This window comes from Myiozetetes cayanensis, unplaced genomic scaffold (assembly GCF_022539395.1).
Source record: "Myiozetetes cayanensis isolate MyiCay16 unplaced genomic scaffold, myiCay2020 scf5-8, whole genome shotgun sequence".
NCBI lineage: Eukaryota > Metazoa > Chordata > Aves > Passeriformes > Tyrannidae > Myiozetetes > Myiozetetes cayanensis.
In genome coordinates, this window is record NW_026087742.1 from 59,625,021 (window position 1) to 59,651,696 (window position 26,676).

General features: G+C 42.5%; 1 protein-coding gene across 1 annotated transcript in view; it reads right to left on the reverse strand.

Moving 5' to 3' along the window:
* Positions 1–2,315: 2,315 nt before the first annotated feature.
* The window catches only part of SIAH3 (siah E3 ubiquitin protein ligase family member 3), a 46,238-nt gene continuing 21,877 nt past the window's right edge, over positions 2,316–26,676 (reverse strand). Inside the window, exon 2 of the mRNA XM_050334081.1 lies at positions 2,316–4,815. Coding sequence (XP_050190038.1) covers positions 4,222–4,815 — 594 coding nt within the window. The 3' untranslated portion in view covers positions 2,316–4,221. The remainder of the gene's footprint in view (positions 4,816–26,676) is intronic.

Consider the following 26,676-nt stretch of genomic DNA (forward strand, 5'->3'; position numbering starts at 1 on the left):
AGCTGGGCACCCACCAAAACCAAAGGAACTCTTGGGCAGGATGGGGCTGGGTGTTTGCACTCACTGTGCAGCACCATTTTGCAGGACCATTCACACGCAGACCCGGCTGATCTGCTCATCTGCACTGCTCCAAAAGACAGGGCTCCCAGCAGATGAGAGGCCCTTTTGATGGGAGGAAGGTGCTGGTGTGAAGAGGCACAGAGCTTAACTCAGGAGATCTGATTATTTCCCTGACAGCCCCTGCTGTGACCTCACTCCAAGTGGTTTCTGTTGGGCAACATTTCCGTGCAGGAATTGAGCTCTGCCCTCAGCTCTATGTGAACACCTCTGGAGCCCGCAGGTGCTGCCGTGTCCTAACCTGCTGTTAAATCCCCTTGTTTTCCTCAGGGTCATCTCTGCAGAAGAGGAATCATCTTTCTGTGTGAACAGTTCTTGTGATGACACATGGCAATCTTTGTTTTCTGCCCCTCACTCTGATGGCGTGAGTGTGCAGAGTTAATTGCATTAAGAAAAAAAAAAAAGATTAAAAAGCTATGCTTGCACCTGAACAGTTCAGAATCTGCAGCTCTTCCATGTGAGGAGGTGTTTCTGATCCAATTGGAGAAGTACATCTGAGTCTATTCTGACAGACTCTTCTCCGATCAGTGTTTTTCAGGTCTGTGTTGGGTTAGAAAAACAGATAAATCACCTACACTACAGTACTGTCAATTGAATTTAGTTTCTCTGATGCACAAAAAAGAGAGCTATGCAGCAGTATCCAGCAAGTTATTGTAAATGGCTCATTTTGTTATAGTCCCTTTATTGTCGATGAATTTACTATCTCTCCTTTCTTTAGTAGTTTACTGGCTTGTATTAATAAAGGATGGTATGAAGGAGAGAATGTGATATCAAGTCCAGTGAGGACTACTGCCCTACTTCTGAACAAGCCCTAGAGCTACCACTGGCACCACAAGATCCTTTGTCATCTTCAAGATGATGAGACTGAGGATGCTTCAGCTGATTTATAAGGAGTCATGGATATATCATGTGAGCTTAATTCATAATAGAAGTGAGCTGAAAGCACTAATGCTGTTTTACTGCAGATCTGACATTAACATTCACACGGTGCCTGATGGATAGTGCAGAAGAACCAAAGCAGGTTTTGTAGTGGATCTGGTAGCAATCCATCTTGCTCAGCCTGATGAAATTATTGTTGCAATTTACTATACTAAGTAAAAGAAAATCCACCCTTGAACAGAGATATGGAAAAAGGCTAAAAAAACCCAACCAACAAAATCAAACCCAAACCCAATATCTTGTCTGTGTGAAAAAAAAAAGAAAAAGGAACTCTCAGGTCAGGTGGGTAGGAAAATAGAATTTTGCGACAGCTGCATAGCAATTTTTCAAGACCTCATTTTCTCCTGCACCAAATGAAAGGTACTTCCTTACTTCAAAGACATGTAAGGTTGTGTTCTTCACAGGAAGGAAGAAATTAAGAGTGATTTGGTTTAATACATTACAAAGATGTAAAAACTAGAGTACAAGGTGAATTCTAGAAGCCCTGATTACAGCCAAATTTAGGAAACCAAGCTACCTTTCAACCATAAGCAGAGAGCTGTAAAAAGCGCTATCTTATGGGCACTTAAAGAGTGTGTGCAAATTGAACTTCACTGCTGATCCTATTTCCAGCGTTTTGGATTTATGTCCTATTATGCAAAATATTTGCTTCACCTTTGCTTTATGACAGTATAAGGTTACTCATAGGCTTTGAATTACGACAGAATTAGAATGCCTTCTTTAGTAGAAAGTCCTTAAATACATCCTTAAACATTTGAGCTTCATGTTGAGATGCTTACAAAGGCTGGTTTTAGGCACCCATCTCTCATTTCTGCCTGAAATGTGTCCTCCTTTTGTTTACTGGGAATCTCACTGGACAGAGTTTTGTCAGTATTCCAATGTTGTGCAGTACTCTAGTGCAGTACTCCAACCTAGATTTCTGAAATCCCTGCCAGAGCTGGGTCTTTGCAGATGTGGAGAAAGCCAAGACAAGCAAGGAGGTTACTTGGTTGGGTTCAAAAAGTAGGTATTTCAAAAACAAAAGGTGCCAACTAACAAGAAATAAATAGTCTGGAAAAAGTAAATAACCAAGAAATATACCTCCCTCTAGAACTTCTTGTGATCAGACAACAAAAGCATTATTACACTTGGTCTTGACCCCAGTGTACAAAGATCTTAGAAAGCTTAAGCTAGAGGAACTGTTCTTCTTGGGGTCTTATTGCTTTTGTTTTGTTTTATTTTAGCAGCGGAATATTTGCTGAAGGAGCCGGAGAAGCCAGTTTCAGTCCACAAAAGCACCAATGATTTATTTATTGCTATCAGTTAAGGAAAGGGCAGCATTTGCTGGTTCTGAATATTTAACATCGCGGGGGAAAAGCAAGCTGCTCTGAAACCTGCATGTTCCAGTGTAGCACTGCAAATCAGCATGTCCCTCCCTGGCCATCTGAATTCAGAGGTGGGATAAATGTGTAGCTGTACTCCAGCGTATTCTTACAGGGACCGTGAGACTTCTTTGGACCTCAGCTTGTGTGGTCACGAGCAGGCTGTTGAAGAGACCCTAGCTCCTCTCTGACCTGCTATGAAAGTCCAGGTAAGGGGGTTGATGTGCATCTATGTCTCAGAAGATATTGCCTGCATGGCATTCATCTCAGGAAAACTTCAATTCATTTCACTGCATGCATAATTCATAATAATTCTCAGGAGAGCAACAGGTGGGAGAGATCAGCATCAGTATTCTTGCCTACCCAAAGTTAGCTACAGTGAGATGCATTTTGAAGCACTGAAGGGCTATTTTTAGCTTGCTTTCCCCCCTTCCTTGGCTTTCCAAGGAAGTCAAGCTATGACCCTCAGTGTCTCTAGCTACTAACTGACCCAACCGACCAGATGTTTCTTGACAAAGCATTCAGGAGCAGCCAGACCACAGCCACACACAGGCAGAAGGGAAAACAGGAAAAGACAGTTTCCCATGCTTCTCATGTGTCACAATTCCTGTAGAGGTCCCTCCTTCAACATGTCACCTTCTGCAGTGGGATTTCTCTGTTGTTGTTAGCTATGGAGGAAACAGGCCTTACTGCAGATGGAACTGAGTGGCCAGTTCCTGCCTCCAGCTCTCCCCAAGGAGCCATCCAAGGAAGATGTTCTTAGAGAAGCCCATGTCTATGATCATCACTGTTTGTAAAACACCCTCAGCAGAAGAAGGGGACCATCACTCTTCCCTTGCCCCCAAAATGTATGGAAGGAAAAAAATAGGTGGTGTTTTTTTTTTTAAGGAGTGTGTTTTGAATCTCATGTCTATAATGTTTTAAATCAATATTTAGCAGCACAACCTGTGGGTTTAAGGGGCACAGAATTCCACAGCAAGATCGGTGCTGAGCTTAGGACTGTTCTTATACTTTATTTTCTGAAAATTGCTTTTTGGATGCCTAAAGAAATAGCAGCTAAGAAGATGAATGCCCAAATGACTGGTTATGGTTATTTCACTACTGTAGCCAGACCACCTAGCAACCTCTCGCTACCCTGTATGATACAAGAGTGATATTTAACCGTGCTCACTGTGACCACCCACTAGCTGTCCTAAATTTAATGCAGGATGAGGCTTCCCAGGCCCTTGCTTAGTAGAGGTGGTGACTTCTTTTTCTGAAGCTTTCAGTGTTCGAGTGGGGAAGTTGTTCCCTCAGAAGCTGAAGGGAGCTGTGAAACTGCGGGCTCCTACAGGGCTTGGTTGTGACCAGAGTACAAGAGTTAAATCACTATTGCTGATATGGAAACCTGGGTGCTCTTGTCCCTTAGTGGAATACTTGACCTTTCATCAGGCACAGGGGCCTCCAGTCAATTAGGCAGGTGATGGAGGAAACATATTTTGCATAGCATTCTCAGAGCAAAGGTTTCTGTGAGCCACCCTGGGTGTACTTCTCATTAACATGTGTCGTTGTCAGTGCTGCTGGAGGGCTACAAGAAATTGATTAGCCTCTTTAAAATTTATAATAAAATTGTATTAACAAAATGGTAAATACATTACACAGAGACCGTAACCACGGGATGTTTACATAATGCCCACTGTGGACGAGTACTAAATACCATAAAAGACCTGAGACCCCCCCGAAAAGTCTGCAAGTTCTGGCTCTCACAAGGCAGCTAGAGCACCACTGTTGTTGCTGTTGTTTCTCCTCCTGCTCCTCTTCCCCCTCACATTTCAGCTTCGGAGTTGTGAACTTTGCTGGTCGTTATTGCAATTCCTATCGCTAGGCTTCCGTTGTCGGAAAAGAGTTGAGCCAGGGAAGTGTTCAGCACAAGGCAATCCCCATCCGAAATGACAGAGTCCACACACTCCAGTACCGACCTGGGGGTCGCCTCCCACTTAAGGCGCCTCTGGTTCCTGTTGAGCTCCAGCCGGTAGGTGAAGTTGTCGGCTTGGGTCGGTGTGCCGATCAGCATCATCGTGGCGAAGAACTGCGGGTGGCCTTCATACTTCTCCTGCTTCCTGAGGACCAGCAAAAACTGGTGGCCAAGGCAAGAGTGCATGATGATCCAGTCTGTGGGTGCGGGCAGGTGCATGTCCGTGGCCAGGAAGACAATCTCTGCACCCTGAAGGATGTTGATGTGATGGGTCTGCCTCAGGTGGGACACCACCACCTCCAGGTGCCCTTCCCATGGGCAGGAAAAGAGCGGGCACATGCAGGGAACCAGCTGGGGGTCGTGCACTGCTTCATGATGATGGCAGGGAGGAAGGATGCCTTGCTCCGTGGATGTCTGCGCAGTTGCACAGAGGGTCGGTGCATACTACGAGAAGAGAGAAATTACATGTGATAGCAGGTGGACCGAGAATCAGTGCAGATATGCAAGGTGCAGACCCTGCAGACATCAGTCACCTAATACTCCACCTAAAACAGCACTGGTGGGACTGCAGGGAACTCAGCACTCCGGAGATCAGAGGCAATTCTGACCTGGATCTGCACAACAAAAGGTGCCTTTTTCTCCAGGAGAAGAGAGAAACCATTTGAGTCATGGTAAGTCACTTCAAATGAAAATGATGTATGTGTTTAAAGAGCAATTTCATTAGTTCAGGGGGAAAAATCTGATTAAAAGAAAAAAAAACCCAACAAAGCAAAGACAGCATGGGGCATTTTATATTGTTAAGGCTTTTGCTGCTCAGAACAAGGAAATGAAATATGTATGGCATTATTATTCTTTAATGAAACATATGGGCAAATACAGGCACTATTCCTGAAACAATAAGCTTTATAACATCCATAATTTGTGAAATAAAAGTCAGGTTTTTATTGTATATGATACTCTTTTTTTTTTTTTTTTTTTTTTGCCAATATATTTGTGCCTAATTGATGCACTTACCTCCATAAATCTTAAATTGCTCTCAAAGGTGAATAGATGTCAAATTTAGGGCATTTTTGCAATAAAGTAAATTTGGATTAAGGTAGGGCAGCTCACTAAGAAGGCAGTAGCTCTTGCAGAAGGTTTCCACATGAGGACTAGAAAGCAAATTGCTCTGCCTCTGTCAAGTGCGTGTTGTTGAAGAGAAATAAGTCTTATTCAACCAAAAGTGTATTCACAAGTAATGCTATTCAGGAAGAGTAATGGCTCTCCACAATAACTCTGTGCATAGACAAACCCTAAGGCACAAACATGCTGGCCATGATTCATCCTACCCAATTTTAAGCATTTACTTCAGCATTTTCTTCAGCCAACCAAGCGATCTTGGACTTCCTCCACAGTCTGCAGGGTGCAGCAGCCCTTACAGTGGAGGATTCAGACCTCAGTTGGAGTAATTCACATTCTAAAGGTGACACCAGCTGATGCCAGAGAAACTGAAATCCAGTCTGTCTAGTTGTACCTAATTTTTAGCTGTACCTAATTTTAATAAGTTTTTGTCTTTGAACCCCTCTTGTAAGAGCGTGTCTCATAGATATCCGTTAATGTCTCCTATAAGAGTACATACATATATATGTACATTTCGCTTTAACATGTGTTTTAGGAAGATTCATGAAATCCCCAAATACTGCCCCACACCCACTCATTTTAATATATGTACCCAAAATTTCAGGAACTACATTGTAGTTCTAACATCTAACAGTTGTTCTCCTCCATACCACATCCAAGCCATAGCAGATTTGGGTATCATTCAGTTATTTTTTAAACAGAGATTTCTTTTAATCAGGGGCAAGCATAATCCCATAAAATGGGTGCTAAATTTGTTGCAAATGGTGTATTTCTCATCTCTTTATGGATATCATGATGTCTTTCATTACAGCCTTGCTGCAAGCAGTTATTCCCACCAGAATATGCACATTTGCTTTCCAGGATGTTTTGGAAGGCAATTACTTGGGTGAATTGTCCTAACTCTCAGATGACCAAGGCTTCCTTGCCAACCAGGATGACAAGTCTTGGATCTCCATTCTCATTTTGTCAGTAGCTGTCCAGGAATGTGATGGGCAGAGAAAGGTTGTGATTGCTGCTGCTGTGAAATTCATTTTTCCTCCCAAGGCACTGGATATCAAAGGGAGCTGTTTCTTCTTCCTCTGGCATTTGATATTACGAATAATGGACTAGTTAAGCTTTATTATTGAAACGTCCTTTTTCTTTGGAAAATTATTACTTCAATAGTATAGTTCTACTTTTCCCTTCCTTATTTTTTATTTGTTTTGCTGTGTAAAATTCAAGAACATAAACTTTCCAGGAACACAATGAATTGAGGACAGATAAATGACTACCACTGTCTGGGAAATAAAACAGGTCATTATAAACTCATCAAGGTTTGTGGCATTAGCTGCCTGCTTATCACAGTGGGATTGCTGGTTCACACTTAATTCTGCATTAATTTTTGCACCCCATTAGCATGAAAGTTATGGTTAATTTAAACTCTTTTTTGGTGAAGGAGGCTACTGCAATGGCAGATCATAAAAGCCTTTAAAAAAAAAAAATCCCTGAAATGCTAATTGCCTCATAAAATGAATTCTAATCTCCCAATCTAATACAGTGGGTGTGAGCAATTACTTTCTCTCACCAAACTGTTAATGCAACATTAGTGATTATACTAATTAAAACTAATGAACTCATACTCACATGCTGATAAACCTCTCAACCACTCCATGAGTTCCAGCCTTCTATCAGTTTTATTTAACTCCCCTTTTGGAAGATGAATCTTAAATTAACCTCTTGAATAACATTCAAAATTAGGTTTTGAAATGTGAAGCTTTATAGACTGTGTATAATTCTTCTCCAAAGATTACCAGAGTCAGAGAAACCATTTCCACTGAGGATGTAATTGAATTTAGAAATGCATTCTCCTAATTTGATAAGCATGGAGAGCAATGGTAGCTCATCCATCTAAACTAAATCCAAGGTAAGAAAATAAAAATATCTTCAAAAACCTCTTTATGACAAACACTTTTCTATGGCTTAGGAACTAGGAATATAAATTACAATGAGCAATTTATTCAATGTATCTTTTTTCTTTCCTTAATTTGTGATTTTGTGTGTATGTGCACAAATAATTGTGAATTCTCTTTCACATCTCATGTTTCTGAAACATTTCTATGAACCACTTCGGCAAAGAATTTCTGGTCTGACTTTGTTCATTTCGGGTTTATTGAAAATTCTGAAATCCAGCACAAACCATACGACGTATCTTTATTCTCTGACTAGGTGAGAATTATCTTCAAAATGTGGTTTCTGAATTATTCAACATTCCTGATTCTAAACTCTAAATTTGTAGTATTTTTAAATAAACGTTTAATAATTCTCTGTCACTGTAAAAAAAAAAGTCTCAGAGGAAACTATTATTTCATTCTTACTTTTAAGGTATGAATGTAACTAATGGGGTGTCTATGCCCTTGTTGGTGATTCATATGACTGTGAATTGAAACACTAAAATTGACATGCAAAATGAGCATAAAATGGTCACCTTGAGTGTATTTAAATGCTTGAATAAATATTTATGAACATTTTTTCCCATGTTTAATCTGCTCCACTATTTACTTTCCATCATTTATTGCCCGATTACCTAATAAAATTAGGTTTATTATATTGTTATGCCAGTCCAGTATTATTCTCAATTATCTTTTAGCCTGTTGGCCAATTTCAGTCCACCTGAACTGTGGGATAGAAATCTCAAATGCTTTAATTTTCAATCATTTTTATGAGAAGAGGCATTAGGGTAGAGAAGTGTGACCCTTGCACGTCTCCAGGGAGGAACAGGTTGCCACGTGGGCAGTATTACATTGGCAGACAAGAGAGAACCTAAACAATGGCAGTTTGATCCCAAATGTATTATAGACACCAGCGAACCCACATGAGACAGTGTCTTTATGAACAGGAGAAAAGGCTTCAGCCAGAGTGCTCCTCATTAGACGCAACATAATCCCACCATGAGGCACCAAACCGCAGGAAACCAGACTCTGCTGCTCACAGAAAAATTTCTTTTTAATGATGCAGCTTATTATGGTGTAATTCTTTTTAAGAACAAGTAATTTGGCAAAGAGCAATTTATAAACATGTGGTGATTTTCTCATGGAAAAAAACCCAAAACAAACCATGATTATACTTGGACCTGGGACACAGGTTTTCTGCTTAAAATGCAACAAATCACACTATGTGTGATTCACTTGTTTTACCTTTGATGTCTGAAAAGTGGGTGCCTAACTCTGAAGAATATCAGTTCCTTTTACAGCCCATGCAGAGCCCATGGAGAATGCAATTCACTTGAGCCCAAGAGGTGCCAAAGGGTCCCCCTGGGCATCGCTCTCTACGTGCACCCAGGACCAAGCACATCCTCAGTGCAGTTTTACCAGTTTCTAGGCAAAGAGCAGAAGGTCAACCCTATTTTAGTCAGGGAAGAGCTGCACCACTATGGGCCTCTCCTACTGCACTGGAGATAATACAGCCTGTGGAGAGAGAAGGAGATGCCTATTCACATGAGGGTGTAAATCCTTGGCTCCCTACCACTGCTACACTACTCAAGTCACCTCCTGTGACTTGATAGAAAATTCAGGGGAAGTATGAAGGGTAGATCCAAGAGTTAGAAATCTCCAAGATCTGCAAAGGGTAAAAATGCCACAAGCACATTTCTGAGTCTGCAGCTGCAAAGGTGAGGCACCCTGCTGGAAGAAAGGTCTTTGGTATTGCTCCTCATGCCCTGAGGGACCTTTTGTATTTGAACTAGCAAAGTTTTTAGGTCAGCTGTCATAAAAATAGTGGAAACAGAGGCAGCAACCCACACTGCATGTCTGCTAGCTGAGCTCATGGCCCTGTGGGATGCAGACACTGGCTACACCACCATCCCTCTAGTCCTGCTTCCCTGTTCCAAATTGGCACAGTTTCGATAGGGACAGCAAGTGTGGCTGCTTCCCTGAGCAGTCAAATGCCTTGCCATTAAAGTTCTGACTTGAAAATGGTGAATTTATTCAAGATAAACCTCGCAGGATGAGGAAGGGTTGAAACCAGTCCTCCCATCCCACAGGAGGGGACCCAGACGCTGATGACCTGCAGTATAAGGAGGGTGAGTAGCACCACCACATTCTAAAAGAATAAACATGCTCAGGTCTTCAGAGAGAAGGTTAAGTGTCACCTTTCCACACTTTCCAGTGTTCTCCAGTGTTATATTGGGAGTCTGGATGCCTCATTCGTACTTTTACTTACTGTAATGCACATAATGTGCAAAAATCATCCTGTGAACAGTACCAGTGTGTGCTGAGAATATCCCAAGGAGGGAGGACAAGGACTAGTTCATTGCCCAGTGAATAAGGGTTTCTGACAGCAGAACAGGTGCTGCAAGTAATCATCCTTTTCCAGACACTTCACACCCATGCAACTGTATTTTCTCCAGTAATCCCACACACTTTGCAAACACTCATTAATTCACCCATGTGGTGGGCTATTTGCTTGGGGAAGTCAGTGGTATAGCCTGAAGGCCATCACTGTGGGGCTACTGAGGAGGGTCACATAGAAAACAGCAGAGATGAAAATAAAGCCACTGGACACGCCAGCCAGCCCAAGCCACAAGACAGTGCTCCCACTCTACCCCAGTCCTGCTGCAACCTAATCCTCCTCCCAGGAAGGAACTGCTCCTTCCATGCATCCAAACTCTTTCCTCTTCATCCTCAGCTTTCTTGGCTGGATTACAGGAGAGTTGGTAGGAGCTGTATATGCTCATGGCAGCTGTCACCCTTGGTAGGAGCCAGGGGTTGAGAGAGGCTGCACTAACATCCCTCTTTACAAACCCACCAACTATGCTGAGGCTGCCTCTTCCTGTGGTCAACTCCACTAGGAGATATAGTTTCTTACTGTGTATAACTTCATAAAACTTACCTTGTTTGGGAAAATACCTGATTCGGGCTGACTTTAAAATACATATTAAATCACATATACACTTGTGTAAACACACATACACATATTTATATATAGACTCATAACACACATCCATTTCAAATGTTTCTGAGAATGATGCAGAGGGAGAAAACACGCTTTTGTCCAGGTCAGACTATTCCGATACCTTTTTTGTTTAAAAAATAGTGGGACCTGGACGGATGGAAGCCTATGCATCTTGATGATGAGCTTTCCCTGTAAATTTTATTTTAGTATTTGTCCTTGTGAAAATAGTCCCAAATTTTAGAATGCATATTTTTTATTAAACCTTCTTCTAAGAGGGGTGCATTTTGCCATGTAATTTTTTCTTTTATGAGGCTCATTGCTGTCTGTCTCTGTGCATAACAGGCACCTGTCAGATGATACCCTTGATATTGAATTGAAGCATAACAGCAGTATTTTTTCTCACTGTTGGGTTAAGGAATTTAGGCAGGGAGAGATTAAAGATCCAAGTGTCGTGACCATAGTTTTTTGTCCAGCTTATATCAGCCAGCCCGTGATTTTTCATAGTAGAATTGCCTCCTAGAGCATTTGATATTTTCTAAATCCAGCTTCCATTAACCTCAGAGGCAGCTGCAAGTGATTAAACTATCTGCAGATCAGGTCTAAGACTTTGGCAATGTGGGTTTCCTCATAGCTACAGGAACTCCTTAATAACATGTCTTTATTTACCTCATCTCCTCCACCTCCCTGTGTGTGACAAGAAACAACAAGACGTGCAGTCACTCTATGGGTAGGTAAGCAGCCTAGAAATGAGCAATGAGAGCTCACTGGATGTTTGACTGTGACCTGAAGATTTCCATCAACAAGGAGGGACCCAGGCCTGCAGCTGTGAGGTGCTCTGAGCGAGCAGCTTTCAGGGTTTTCAGCAGCTTTAAGCAACCGTGGCTACTTACAGGGTTTCTGTTGAAATAAACTAGCAATTTCTTTGTCAGAGAAATGTACCATTTATTCAGTTTTCTTGCTGTCTTCCTCCTCTTTCTGGGCTTCTCAGGGTCTGATTGCTTCTTCTCATCTGTATGGAAACTGCCTCTAATAATTTCCTAAGTCCCAGCTTCTTTCTGCCTCACAAAAGCATTGCCACCCACTAACATCCACCTCCACATTACTTACACCCACCATTCAGGGACAGATGCTCAAAAGAACTATAAAGGTGACATGAATAAAGTAGTGAGTCTTTTAATCCTGGTCTCCATTTAATTTATCTTCTGCTCTTTTTTAATATGCTAATAAGATTTTTTAAATCTCTTAGATGAAAGAAAAAGGAAGAAAAAAACCCCCAACCCCCTCAACCTATTTTGTCAAAAGCTATACTTTCATATCTGAAATTAAGAAATCCAAGCCAGGGCTCATGTTGGGGATTTATTTAAAATTTTAATTACACAAAATCTTGTTCATTATGAATGCATCAGTTGAATTTCTTAAGTACCGAATGTTAGTTGCAGCTTTGGCAGTGGAAGGATTTGTTTTTCCTACTATCAAATGGCAGTGAGGGGACAACTTCAAGCTCATTTTGCTAATCTCACTTTGCAACATAATCAGGTGTGACTTGGTGACACAGCATAGGGGATGTGTTAATGGCTGTCTTCATGCTAATTACACACCTCTGAGTATGCAGAAATAACTACAATTTTAGTACACATCCACACTGTAGCACACACGTCTCTCTATCAGACAACCCCGAATTTTAGATGAAGCCACATATATTTAGAGGTATTTGGGGGAAAAAAGTGTTTTTGTAGTAGATATAGCAAGACTATGATACAACATTTTAAATGTATCCCAGGTAGAAAGACATTATTCCCAAATTAAATCCCCTTTGTTTTCTTTTCAAAAATAAGTTTTTTCAGCATAAACTGCCATGCAGTCTTAAAGTACAAGCAAAAGCATTCAAGAAACTTGGCGTTCTGCAATATACTGAAAACAATGTAATGATAATGAAATATAAACAGGATTCATACTAAAGCATTTTGGTTCCATAGATGCTTTCTGAGAGAGACCTGTATAGACATGGACAGGGTGGAGCAAGGTCATGCTCTTCTGCTTTGAAACATGATGAACCCTCCCCAGCCCAGATGGGAGGACACTGAAACTTCTTATGTTTCAATCTGAATGGAGACACACCACCTTGCTGTCTCAGCTAAAGCTGCAGCTGGCTCAGGGACACCCAGGCAAATGATCCTGGTTTAGCTGCTGCATTTGATAGATCTCACCTGACATCACTTTCTGTACTCTCTTTGAGGAATAAAATACCCTGAGTAGATATAAGCAAATCCTGTGAATGGGCAATTTCTATGGAGCATCTGGCAGTTATTTGCTAGACAAAATAAATGAAAAGCACAGAGATGAAATGGGTGAAATGGAAACACCTGCACCTGTGGAGATCTGGCAGGTTGGGAAGTTGATATACACCACCTGCTCTGGGATGATTGCCCTATGCCTGCTCCAAGGATGGAGCTGTAACAACAGAAAAAAAAGGCATCCTGGCTTTGGGTAAAGACAGTATGAGACCATGACTGTGGGAACAAATAGGACCAGATGTGTTCATAGTGCCCAGAGAACATCCTTGCTCTGTGCAAGTTGCTGCACCCATGCTCACTACCCTCACCTGCATTTCCTTTCTGTTACTTGAAATCCCCTGACAGAAAGAGTGGCTTTCTAGGCATTTTGAAGAGCTTTTCATTGGAAGTGGAATAATAGAAGACAATAAATTGCTCCTGTTCCTCAAGAAGAAGCCCACTCCTGTGCTCTTGCCAGTATAATTTAAGCCCTTTGCAGCGTCACCCAAAAGAGGAGCTGAACTGAAGCTGTTGTGGTGGAGCAGGAGCTGATGTCTCTGATGCATACCATGGAGGGAGCAGAGACAGACTCTGCCTCTGTGATGAGGAGATTCCCTGAAGGGTAAATGGTTATTGGGGATTAATCTAGATCCTGGATCCTGAGCTACAGCTACTGTCAGCAATAGAGGTGGAAAGCGTGGACAACTACAGGTAAGAAACAGTTTTTCTTCTTTGTTGGAAGTTTGGAGATAATCTGATCATTTCCATATCTGGTTCATTTCTGGGAGTACCTGAGCACCCTCCTGGCAGATTTCCCAGGCTCACTGAAAGGCTGAAACCATTACACATTTGCAAAAAGCTGGGCTAGAGGGTGAGACATGCCCTTGGGGCCTCCTTTGCAACTTGTATTCTCTCTGCTGCATTTTAGGGTTGGATACAATGCAGTGATAATAAGCCATAGTGCAGTATATTTGACGCTGCATTGCAACTGCTGATGCACTGGGGCATGGAAATGTTTACCCTCTTCTCTTTGGACTAGAAGACGATTTTATACCTGTTTTTAAGAAAGGGTGATGCCTCTAAATGCCATCCCCTTTGGCCACACAAGGCAAGTATCGAAGCCAAGGCACATGCTATCAGCTCGTTCTCCAGAAGGGCAGGGTGCAACCACTGTTTATCACCAGACCGCTCATGAGGCAATGCTGACTGTGGCTCTGGGTGATGTAGTGAACAGCCTGCATATGTAAAGAGAGATAATAAAAAATGTAGAATTATCTGAAGATTCACTTCATCCTTTATCCACTTTGTATTTTGGATAAAGCCTGTTAACAAAGTGCAAAACCATTATAGGCTTTAATTAAAAGCAAAACGATAAAGTAGTTCCAAGCTGCATCTGTTCTGTCTGATAGGGAAGGCAGAGTTCACAAGAGCCCTATATCTGACCTGTTGATTTTTTGGTTTACATTCACACTGTGAAAGAAATTAATATGAAAAAGAATTTAAAAAAAAAAAAAAAGGAAGAAGAAATGATTGCCCACTGTGCTCATAAACTTACCAGTTCAGACAGCCTCTAAATAACTCATCATCTGATATTCATTTACAAGTCACTACAGTAACAGCGTGTCTCCAAGAGAAGCAGATTTGCTTGTGTCATCTGAGATAATTAGACCAAATCCACCCTGAAACAATCGAAATTCTCCCCTTCCACCAGACAACCTCCAGCTATCACAATTATATGACACATAAATCCATTAACTGCTCTTTCAGAAACGCACCCCGGGGGTGCCAAAGGATGGCACAAAGGAAGGAGGTAAGGGATGAGGTAGTGGTTGTTGAGCAAGCCCACAGACTCTGTTGGTGGGACCAATGCCTCCAATCCCATGAACACACTTCTTTTGGCCAAGGATCTGCTCTGTGGTCTATGTCACACTGGTCTTGCAGCTGTCACAAGGTAATGTGCCACCAAACCTGCACCAGGCAGGTCACAGCTGAGTGCAGATGCTGCGCTGGGGCCATGCAAATGGAGTGACGAGGGAGCACAGGGCTCACAATGGTGCCAACCCTGTCTCCCTGTCCTGTCTCATAACTTGTGCCTGTGCCTACACCTCTATAGCAGTCACTGAGCAATGTATGAGCCATAAGAGACCCCCCATTTTCGGTTAAGATCTTCTCCTAAGAGCTGTGTCTCAGGAAATACAAGAGTGGCCTTAAATCCTGCCTGTCTCCCTCCTGCTGCGGCATTGCTAGTACCAGCAAGTGATGAGCTTCTCAAACCCATCCACAATGGCCTGATGTGGTGGTGTCACGCTCAGGCTTCAGGAACACTAGGTAAAGAAAAAAGGAAAACAGATTGTTCTGGGCTCAGGGTTAACTCTCCATTCCCCTACACATTTCTGCCCCTTCTCTACTAGTGACATTCAGCTTGCCCTTGCTCTGGGTACCTGCAACGTGAGTGTGGCATTGAATGAAGAAGTCTCCCTGTTACAAGACAACCTAAAATTCATCATTATTCTACTGTCAGCTGAAAGTGTGTCTTGAGTTTGTGCAGTCAAGCTTAAGAAAGGGGAAAAAAAATCACAAACCACAAAACAATCCAGAAAACCTGTGTGAGCCATTAGCTTTGGACATGAAAAAAAACCTTCAAGTTTGGGTAAATTAATTTAGTTTATGTAATGTATGCAGATGTTTCATTGATATATTCTTTGCAGTAAGGAAAGGGAAATTTCTCTGGGAACATTTGGCTTGTGTCACAAATATTTCTTTTAATTTGCTGCAAAGCATAGGCTGTTCCTTCTTTTTCCTCCCCCTCAAATTTACAAAGATAGTTCTTCTAGAAGTTTTATTCACATGGGGAGGATGCAGGTGGAAAGAAAGAACAGAAAAGGAGGCTCAGCTTAGCTAGAGAAGACAATGTTCCATCCCTATTAATAGAATGAAAGTTTAAAGGATTTTGTTGAAGAAAAAAAAGCCCGCAAAAATCCACAACAATGTTCTAGGTTAAAATCCCTGCTTACAGAAAGCTACTGTCTATCCTATCCAGGAGGGGTTGAGTCAATCTCCCTGCTGTGCCTCCTGCAGCACTGCCCTTTTGGAGAGGGAATCCCCTGGAATCCTCTAGCCTGCTGGCACCTCCCCTCTGACCCTCAAGAGAATCGCAGAAGGTTTGGGGTTAGAAGGGACCTTTGAAGATCATCTAGTCCAACTGCCCTGTCATGGGCAGGGACATTTATCACAAGACCAGGTTGCTCAAAGCCCCATCTAAACTAGCCTTGAACACTTCCAGGGATGGAGCATCCACAGCTTCTCGGAGCAAACTGTTCTCCTGTCTCACTCTCCTCATAGTAAAGAATTTCTTTATTATGTGTAGTCTAAACCTTCCCTCTCTCAGTTTAAAACTGTTATTCCTTGTCCTGTTACTACAGGCCCCAGTGAAAAGTGTCTCTGTCTTTTTTATCAGCCCCCTTTATGAATTGAAAAGCTGCAATGAGATCTTCCTGGAATCTTCTCTTCTTCAATCCTAACTGTCTCAGCCTGTTTTCATTGGAGAAATGTTCCAGCCCTCTGACCACCTTCATCACCCTCCTTTGGACCTGCTCTAAGAGGTTCACATCATTCTTATATTGGGGACTCCCAGAGCTGGATGCAGTATTCCAGATGGGATCTCACAAGAGGCAAATAGGCAGAATCATCTCTTCTGATCTGCTGGTCACATTTCTTCTTATACAGGTCAGGATATGGTTGTCTTTCTGGGCTGCAAGCACATATTGCCAAGTCACATCTGATTTTATATGGACACGTACCCCCAAGTACAAGTCTCCACAGGACTGTTCTGGATCCATTCAGCACTCAGCCTGTATTGATACCAGGGATTGACCCAGGTGAGGGCCTTGTACTTGGCCTTGTTGAACTTCACGAGATTCATGAGGCCCTACTCCTCAAGTCTGCCAAGGTCCCTTTGGATGGCATCCCTTCCCTCGAGTGAATCAACTGCACCCTCAGCTTGATGTCATCTGCAAACTTCCTGAGGGTGCACTCAATCCCACCGTCTATGTCTTTCATGAAGATTTTAAGTAGTATTGGTCCCAGTATGGACCCTTGTGGGACACACCCCTCATTACTGGTTTCTACTTGGATCCTGAGCCATTGACTGTAATTCTTCGGATGCTACCATCCAGTCAATTCCTTATCCATCTAACAGTCCATCCATCAAACCCATGCCTCTCCAGTTCAGAGGTAAGAATATTGTGGGGGATTGTATCAAAGGCCTTACAGAAGTTGATGACATCTGTAGCTCTTCCCTTGCCCACGAGTGCAGTCATTACATTGGAGAAGGCTACTAAAATAGTCAGGCACGATTGTCCTTCGTGAAACCATGTAGGCTGTCTCTAATCACATCTCTGTCTTCCTTATGTTTTGACATCTTCCAGGAGGATCTGCTCCATGATATTACCAGACACTGAGGTGAGGCTGACTGATTGTGAGAGACCCATCACCCAGCAGAGCTGCTGCCCCTGGAGTCTAGTTGTTTTTATTGGCATAGACTGTGCAGCTCTGGCTGCAGCACCACCTGCTCTTTCTATCAGCTCTGATCTCCCTGGTTCTCCGTTTTAAAATTTCCTTTTTCAGTGCCAGTGTAGCACTGGGGAAAGGGGGAAGAGGGACGACATATCTTATTCAAAGCCATTCTCATACTTTAATGTCCCTCCTCACACCCTCACTCGTCTTGTGGGAAGGTTTTATGTTTTAACTTCAGTCAGGTCCTCCCCATGCAGGCAACTTAACACGTGTTCCTATAAACTTGTCTGGCTGTACAATACTCCATAACTTGCACATCATAAAAGTGAATAATTTTACAACTATTCTGATATACTCATAGGTTTTGAGGATTTGAGCGTGGGGTAGATTTTTAAATTTATTTTCAGCTTTCTACAGAGTGTTTTTATAGATCTTTCTGTGTGACATGTTATTGAATAAGACGACAGACCACTCATTTCATCACATCAAAGGCATTCCAGCCTTTTTTTCCCAGGACAAACTATTTTCCTTCTTCTCAAAGGGCTGCAAGGAGGAAGTATGGTGTCTAAGGGATAGGAGACTGAGGGAAGATCTGCTTCCCGTCTCTCACACTACAGTGCTGCCTACCTGCCTTCTGGGCCAGACTGCACCATGTTAGAGAGGGAAACAGCCTCACTGCCCTCTGAGGGTGCCCTCAGTCTGCAGACATTCCTGCTGCAGTACCTGCTCAGTGTTGGGCTATGATTCTGGGGTGAACAGCATGGCTTTGCTACAAGGAACTGCCTACTCCTGTGACAAACTGAGTCAGTCAGGATGGGCATTACACCAACTTCTGGTTTCATTAAAGGGTAGGAGAGCTCAGAGAAGCCCTCTGGGATCAGGCTTAACAAGCAGGAACATCTGTGTAGTGTTTTATGCAGCCTGCCATGCCAAAGGTATGAATGATGTGTGAAGTTACTGCAGGAGAGACACACACACTCACAAGGGTTACCACTCAAGTGTTTCTTTGACTTCACCAGCAGCTACTTGCTCAATGAAGGCTGTTAGGCACCTTCGTGCCCCTGTCAACATAGCTTCCATCTGTCTTTAAAAGCCTTCATTTTCCTCTTTTCCACCCTATAAGCATGCAGTGATGGCTTACTCCATAATTTCCAAATCCACAGCGAGTCTGCGGTAATTCAGGATAACATCTTTTAGATCGTGGGGCTTGCAAAGACTCTGAAGATAAAGATAACAGTACTCATCAGAAGAAACACCTGTGACAAACAACTGGATAAATTTTGGGTGGGATTTGTCTTGTCTAAATGTATTTGTCTAAAAGATAGACACGTTCAAATCTGACCTACTCATCTGAAGCTCCCTTAATAATGGAGATAAGATGTACCTACACAAAGCAATTCATCATCCTTGTCTTGAACGTGTCCATCTTCAGGGAGAGATGAAATTACTGTGAGCAACTGCAGGAGATATTCACTTCTCTTCCTTGTCTAGAAGTGGAGTTGAGATCACTGGCACAACACTGGACATCAGACTTGAGAAGTTTCCCCATGTTCAGTGTATCAGGAGAATCACAGCTCTGAGTAGCAAGGGCGTCGGGACACAACCACTGTGACTGTTTAATGGGTGATTATGAGCTGCCTATTTGCCTAATGCAGAAAATCCCTGGAGCTGTCACATTTTCTTCTCAGCTAAGGGCTGGTCATCCTAATTTTCAGTCCTCTAGATTTAACAATGAAATAAAACTAATTTACAGCTCTTGCCATTAGGAGGACAAATTTTCATCTCTGTCCTTTGGGTGAGAGGCACTATAACAAATGAATGATTATTTACCCACGATACCTATTAGAGATTGCAGTTGGGTCATCTCATTTGTTGTTTTAACACAAGGAATTAAGAGCCCTAGCCGGGCTGTCACAAAAATTGAATTGATAATGAGATGAACACTGCTTTTACCAGAGGCTCTTTCTAGAATTAAATGTGGGTAAAGCTCAGTGATGACAGGACCTTAAGCTGTGGACCCAAATCACAGAGCCTAGTAGGACTTTCCACTTGCACAGGCTTCCTCCCATTGCTAGCTGGAAGTGCAATCTAGCTGCCACATGGTGGAATTCACAGAGACAAAGGAGCAGTTGGCCATGTACTTGCTTGGCCCTTTTCCCTCTCATTGCCTGCAGCTAAATTGCCCACCAAAGTGATAATTTACTCCCAACAGCAGCCACCCTGACAGATTCCTGTGTACTTAGTCTGATGCTGATTGAAGATCAGTCCCTGCTGCCAGGTAACAAAGCTGGTCTCCTTCAAAAGCATCCTCAGTGCAGGGAAACAAATAGCTTTCAAGTTTTAGAAGAAATGTTGAAGAATGGCATGGATAACCTGACTTTGAGCTGTGTGAAGACAAAATTATAGCCAAGTAGTTCCACAGAGTCTCAAGCTCAAGACACACATATTTGGCTTCTGCTCAGATCCTGCTGCCCATAGACTGTGGAGCCATCACACCCGTGGACCTCAGCACCACAGTGCCTGTCCTGGTCTGAGCCTCTGCTGCAGCTGCACTCTGGATCAACCTTCCCTGACCCAGCAACGTTGCTCTCCTCCCTGCAACCTGCCCTGACTCACCAGGCTTTCCCCACTGTGCAACACAGTGCCCTGGCATTGTCTCATATATTGAATTGTAGTAATTGACTGCCATTTATTAAACTAATAGCTAGCCATTGGTTAACTCATTATTATTTTTTGTCCCAGACATAAGATGGAAAACTGTGCTGTTTTCTTTCACTCATAGAGGTTTGTCCACACTCTGTCACAGAGTGTATCCACAGAGAAAGTACCCAGAGCAGTATTCTGCTCTAACCATGTTCATCCTTTCTAAACTGAGGTTGCAGCTTGGCACTGAATGGAAGGAAATCTGAACTATAACTCTTTCTTTTTTACAGCAGAGCAGGAGAGCTGACTGCCCTGTTTTCATGGGCTCAAGGAAGCACAAACGGGAGACTCTGTAAGATTATGGTGGGAAGCTATATGGCAAGACCCACTTCAGATTTAGACCATAGCCCAGAAGATAAATGATAATGAAAGACTTCACTGTTTTCCTCCTTCCACAGCCACTTAGGTCAGTCCACTCCAGCACAGAACAGGGGTGTATGAACATAGATCCTCCACCACTACAAACCAGGGAAACCCAGTACTCAGCAGCTTGGGATGAAGATCATTAACTTCATCCTTGCTTAGCCTCATCCCTGCTTGGGATCTTGTCACATGGGTGAGACCAGCTGACTTTAAGACAGGCAGCGGAGAACCTTTTTCCACACAAAGTGCTGATGCAGTTATAAGGGGAAACCTCCCACCCCCTCTCTGTTGCTGCAGTCCCAACTTAAGCATCACGAATGCTCTTTCCCTAGAGATGCTTTGTGTCTCTAGTGGACCTGATGTAGTGACATCAGCACTGCAAAGGCAGACCTGCAAATTGCATCTCTACTTTGTTTTCCACATGAGCTTTCTCCCCATTTATTTCTGCTGCCTGTTTTACACGAAGATCTGCTTTAGCTTTGGGGCTTGATCCAGCACAATTTGCTAAAATTATATCAAGTATTGATTGGTCACAGATATATTACAGGGCAATGCTACTGAGGATACATTAAGTAAATGGAGGAATAGGCTCATGCTGCTTTTTTTCTTTTATCAGAATGGTAGTCAGCAGCAGCAGAGTTGTACAGGATCTGAAATTGACCAGAGATTGTCCAGATTATTAGACTATGGAGAAGACTTGGTGTTGTTTTAAATGCCATGGGCCTGGTACTACCCTTGGGTACAGAGTAGTTACATAGAAGGTCTTGTGAAATGAGAATGGTTTGAGGAAAAGAAACCTTGCAATTCAAGACCCTCAGCATTGTGGTGATATGCCATACTGACCTGTGCTTCATTTGCACTTGTTATTGCTCAATATTTAATTTCATTTGTACTTAGGTGTCCTGGTGACAGTGATGTCTAGCTACTATATTTCAAGTCATGCAATTTGGGCAATGAAGTAGAAAGGACAGTAAGAGATCAGCAAAGAGGAGACACAGTCACAACTCCAGGTGGTGGACATTAAGGTGACACTGGTAGAAGATGAGAGGAAAGTGGAAGTTTCAGGATGAGAAACTGAGGTCAAAAAGAGTTTTAAGAAGAAATTTTTAATTAAAATATGGAACAAGGTAAACTACAAATCTTTCTTAACAGTCAGATGTGAAAATGAGTATCAGTGACAGCAGTATCAACCTAAAGTGACTTGCAAAGGTCCTTTTGCTGAAGTTTCTTGCTGTTGACCTTACACAGGTGACTGCGGTCTAAGAAACGCAGGCTGGAAATTTAGAAAAGACTGTATTAAATAACATCAGGATTGAGTTAAACCATCTGCAGCTGTAGAGTGGCAGAGTTACAGATAAACTTACTTCCCAGTTTGGTGTGACATTGTTCTGATTCTGGTATTGCTTGGCTATTTTTCTCCACTGCCTGTAAGGGGAGTTGAGAGTGACTAAGCTGAGCTCAGATGCAGATATCTGGTTTTTGGAGATGAATCCGACCTTGCTCTTGCCTCTGAGCTTCCTGGTCACCTTCAAGTCCTTTGAGTCTGCCTCTATACAGGTGAACAAAACAGGTCAGGAGTCATTCCTTGGCCCTGAGGACAAGTGGCACATCTTCTGTCCACATGGTTTAACTCACCTCTCACACAGAGTGGCTTCTGCATTGTGCTTGGTGGAAACAGGCCCTGATCTCTCCAAGGCAATTAAGGAGAATGTTTGCTGGTATGAGGCAAATCCAGGGAGAATGCTGCCCATCACACTGCTGTGACCTTGGCCTGCTGTTGCTTGGTGGTTACAGCCATATCCAAATTTCCCACACCCAGAGGTGGCTCAGCATGTGCAGGCAAGAGGTAGAAATTCACATCAGGAGAGTTCATATGCTGCTTCCCAAGCCCTTGAAGGTTAATGGTTGCACAGAGACTGTCAGCTTTCAGGGACATCTTCTGGCACCCTTCCTAAGCACTCGGTCATTTGGAAGTGAAAATAATAAGCACTTTCCTGTGGAAGGCTTTTTCTTTTGGCATCTTATGTCAAGATGCAGTTACATGTCAGGTACGTGTTTGTTTTCACAAGGCACAATGTAAAAAACATCTCTTCCTTCAAGTGCACATTGTGCTAGCAGCTCTTTTGGACTGATTTCAACTCCTCAGATGCACTGCAGCTCTTCTATGTCTAGAAGAGGGCTTTCAGGTTTTACCTTCCCTGTCAGCTGAAGAGTCACACCACTTTGCAAACTGCCCTTGAAATCAATGTGGTTGCTATATTAGAACTACTTAGCACATAAATTGTAGGACATGAGGCAGTGTGTGTAACAAGGCATGATAACCATGCAGCGAACCTGCTGTACAAGCTCATTTCAAAATCTAGCACAGACTCCTCACTCTTCCACTTGCTTGGTTCAGAGCTTTAAGGGAGAGTGTGCTTATGAGAGTACATGGTTAACCCCATCCAAGCTCCAGTAAGTCAGAAATGGGGCTGAGCTTTCTCACACATCATATTTTTTTTACTGCTGATATGCCCATACTGCAGGCTTGATGTTAAAATGAGCTTTCCCACCTAATTTGTGCCCCTTTGCCTGAATCTGAGGATTTTACTGGGTGGACAGTGATGAAAGTACAGTAAAACAGGAATGGTAGCATCATACCCACGTTTCAGTAGGTGCCTCAACAGGGCTTGATTGTGTACACAGTAATAAAAAATATTATAAATGGGCACCTTACCCTGGAATATTGAGACAGCAAGGGAAAGAATGGGAACTATCTGTGCAGGTTAACATATTCCTGGGCATTTGATCATAAAAAGGATGCATTCAGAAGGTGGTTTTGTTTCCAAGCCTACCAAGGGGAGATAAACCTATGCATGTAACTAGTAAAGTGTATCTTCAGTTTCACAAACCTGAGCCTATAAAAAGATAAGCTCATTTGCCAGGGAAAGACTTTCTATGGGAAAAACTTAAAGGCTCCTTAGACGTGCCAAATTGATTTCTTCGTCTTCAAGTATGAATATCAATTAAGCAGAGGTTATGTCCTAGCTTAAAAGCAGAGTGAGATTTATGTGAACAATCAGTTTCAGTTAGAAGGGAATTAATTTTATGTATATACTATGATCACATGAGTGCATTATTTGCTTTCATGTAATTTGTTTCCTGATACTGGTACTCTGGAGCAAGGGTATCTCAAGTAAATTTGGCTTCTCATTATACATCCAAATCCCAATCACACAACTACAGACATGTGTTGAAGGGTCACACTCGGTTGAACATGGTTAGCTGTGTGCAGGTAACATCCTGATTCAGTGGAGGCACCTCAAAGTTTTGTATACTTCGCTGATAGAGAAACCATGGCTCCAGGGAGAAGAGCAGATACTAGGTGGTCAGAACGAGTCTCATTTGCACTGGAATGGTGCATTTCTCACTTTGCTGCTTTACCATTGTGCAACCCTCATTATTTCTGCTATTTCTTTTTCTGCAGCACTGAGCATTAACAGGTACCTTGAAAAAGCACCATACAGAAAGGGTGAACCATTGCAAAACCAGATTCTTAGCTGAACAAAGCCAGGACAAGTCCAGTGCAGCCATTTCACTGCCACTACAGCTAGAAGTGGAGAGACACGGGGACAGTAGAGGCATTCACAGTTTGCGTGCCAATGTGAAGGAAGATAAATTTAGATCCAGTCCTAGTTTCTGTGGATTGTGTTTTACAGGAGACAGTATCTAAAAGAAACCAGTCTGTGGTTTACTCTTTGCATAAGAGACATAGATATAGAATCATACTTCTTCTATGCAAAGATGCTTGTGTTTTTGCCCACATGATGGCCTTGCTTCAACAGAAAGAGTGGAGAGTGATCCCTACTCCAATCTGTTCCACCATTAGGGCACTCGTGTGGGAAGTAGTAGCTATGGCTCCCTCCTTTTTGGGAGACACTTCTTGTTTGCTAGGTTGCTCTGTAAGCAGTAGATGAAACGTAGACTGAAAGTTGATGCTAGGGATCTGTGTCTTCTCCTGCCCTGTGTACTGTCAGCCTGTGCTGGGTACACTCACAAGATAAATACAGAATCTAATCCATTGGGCAGCATAGGGCTATCTGATTTTCCACCCAGAGTGGTACAAGTGGAAGACACAGAGCTGAACAAGATGATCCAAAGACACCAGCCCTTTTGAGGGAGAGGAGGCACACGAGGTACATTAGCACATTTTCAGTGGCAGCTTTGGTGTACAGAGAATCTTACTGTGTCTAAGTGATCAGGTGAGTCTTTTGGAACTAGAGAACAAATAGTACCTAACTATATTTTAGGACCTGGATCTTGCCCTGAGTCCTCAGCAGGTCATGTTCATGAACAGGTAAAGGAAATGGCACAATTTTCTCCTACACTGGCTCAGCCACCACCCATCATGAGAATTTGTCCATCCCCTACTTACTGGGGGATCGTTGAAAACCTGGGGTATCTCAGTCCATTGACTACAGAGAGTTTACTCTGATCTGTAGGGGCAGGTAGATAGGTAGCAACTCCAGGGTTCAGGAAGAAAAATACAAGCATGGGAAGATATAAAATCCTAGATGACATAGAGTTGGAAACTGGAAACTCAGCAGCACTGAGCACCTGTTACAAGTGCAATAGAAAGCAAACCTTCCCCATCCAATGGCTGACTGCTTGCCCAGCACGGACTCTTCAGGTGTCTTATGGGAGACACCGAGCATTCTGATGCTTAGCCTGGCAACACATTAAATCCCAGCTCTTTCTTGCCTGTGTCAACGAATAAACAACTGTGTTATACTTCAAAGTTGTGTATATCCTGCTTACAGAATCTCTTTGTGCATAGCAAAAAGTGCCTGAACAAAGCGACCTAGAAAACGAGGGTTACCATTTCCTCTCTCCAATATATAAAACCAGCATGACCAATAGAATAAAATCCAGTTTCTTTGTTCTTGTTCTCCCTTTTAATCTTTGTTATCCCTGCAGGAAATGAGAATGAAACACTTTCATCATTATTTGTTGGTGTTGGGGGTTACCACAGAGGCATAGGGGTAAAATATGCAGCTGAAGTTGTATTTCCACAAGTGGAAAGTGATGTGTGTAATATATCTTGTAGTCGACTCTTTTTAAAGACAAAAATTCAGATCTTAGAAAGAGCCACAGAACAAAATACTTTTGAAGATGTAAACCATTTAGGTAGTGGAAGGTGACAGTCTGCTGGGCTAGAGTGTCTACGATCCCAAAAAGAGAAATTTGGTTAAAGTTTTGTGCTTGATCTCAAAGTTTCGAGATCACTGAAAGGTTTCAAAATCAAAAAGTTTTATTTACTTTACCTAACATCTGAGGTTCACAGACATCTGCATATGATCTAGTCAATATAGGATCTCACAACAATCAATGAAAATAGCATGGACTCACCTCATGATCTGCTTTTGTATCTACCCTAGCTATGCCTATTTCTCTCCACTTGGTAAAATGGGGCTCTTCATTTAGTCAGGTCTCTTTTATATTTGGCACCAGAAAAGAACAGTGTGAAAGAAGACAGGATTCACAGAGGGCGTGGAGTGAAATAAAATAAGGAGCACTGGGGCTGGCTTGGATGGAACTAACTTTTTAACAGAAGCCCATATGGTGCTGGACTTTGGATTTGTGACCAGAATGGTGTTGATAAAACATGAATGTTTCAGTTATTGTTGAGAAGAGCTTGCACAACATCAAGTGTTTCTCACTCTGCCCCCCCAGCAGTTTATTGGAGAATGGCCAAGAACTTTGGAAGGGACACAGCTGGGACAGATGACCTCAACTGATCAAATGTATATTTTGAAATGTCATGTTCATCAATAAATTGGGGGGATGGTATTCTTTCCAAAGTAATCTTTGCTTGGAGATCAGCTGACAGTGGTCTATGACTGCATTTATATGAACTGTTCTTTGTTTTGTCTCTTTTCTTCACCTACCTGTATCTTAAGATCTGACTTTTTCTCACTATTGCTTCTCTGATTCTTTCCCCATCCTGCTTGTGGGGAGTGAGAAAGGTGGACAGGATTAACCAACCACAAAGAGCAGAAGGGGTAAGAAATTTTAGTGAAGCCTGAAAGGAAACTAGAAAATGGATGTTTGCATAAAATAAACCAAACTCTGTAGTCCCCTGACAGCATTACTAAAACACGAAGGAAATGGGAACAGCACTTGCAGGTTTTGCTGTCACAGAACAGGCAAGGAGCCACAGCCTGAAATGTAGTAATTTTTCTGTAAGTTTATAACATCTGTCTGAATCAGATATGAAAAAAACCCATCCCACTTTGTATAAAGTCTCAGCAATGTTACTGTTGTAGTACTGAAGATTCTCTTTGAACAATGCCTGTTGTGGGGGTACTCCCACTTAATGAAAGAGCAGCTTGGCAAACAAAGCTGAAACATGACCCAAATCTCA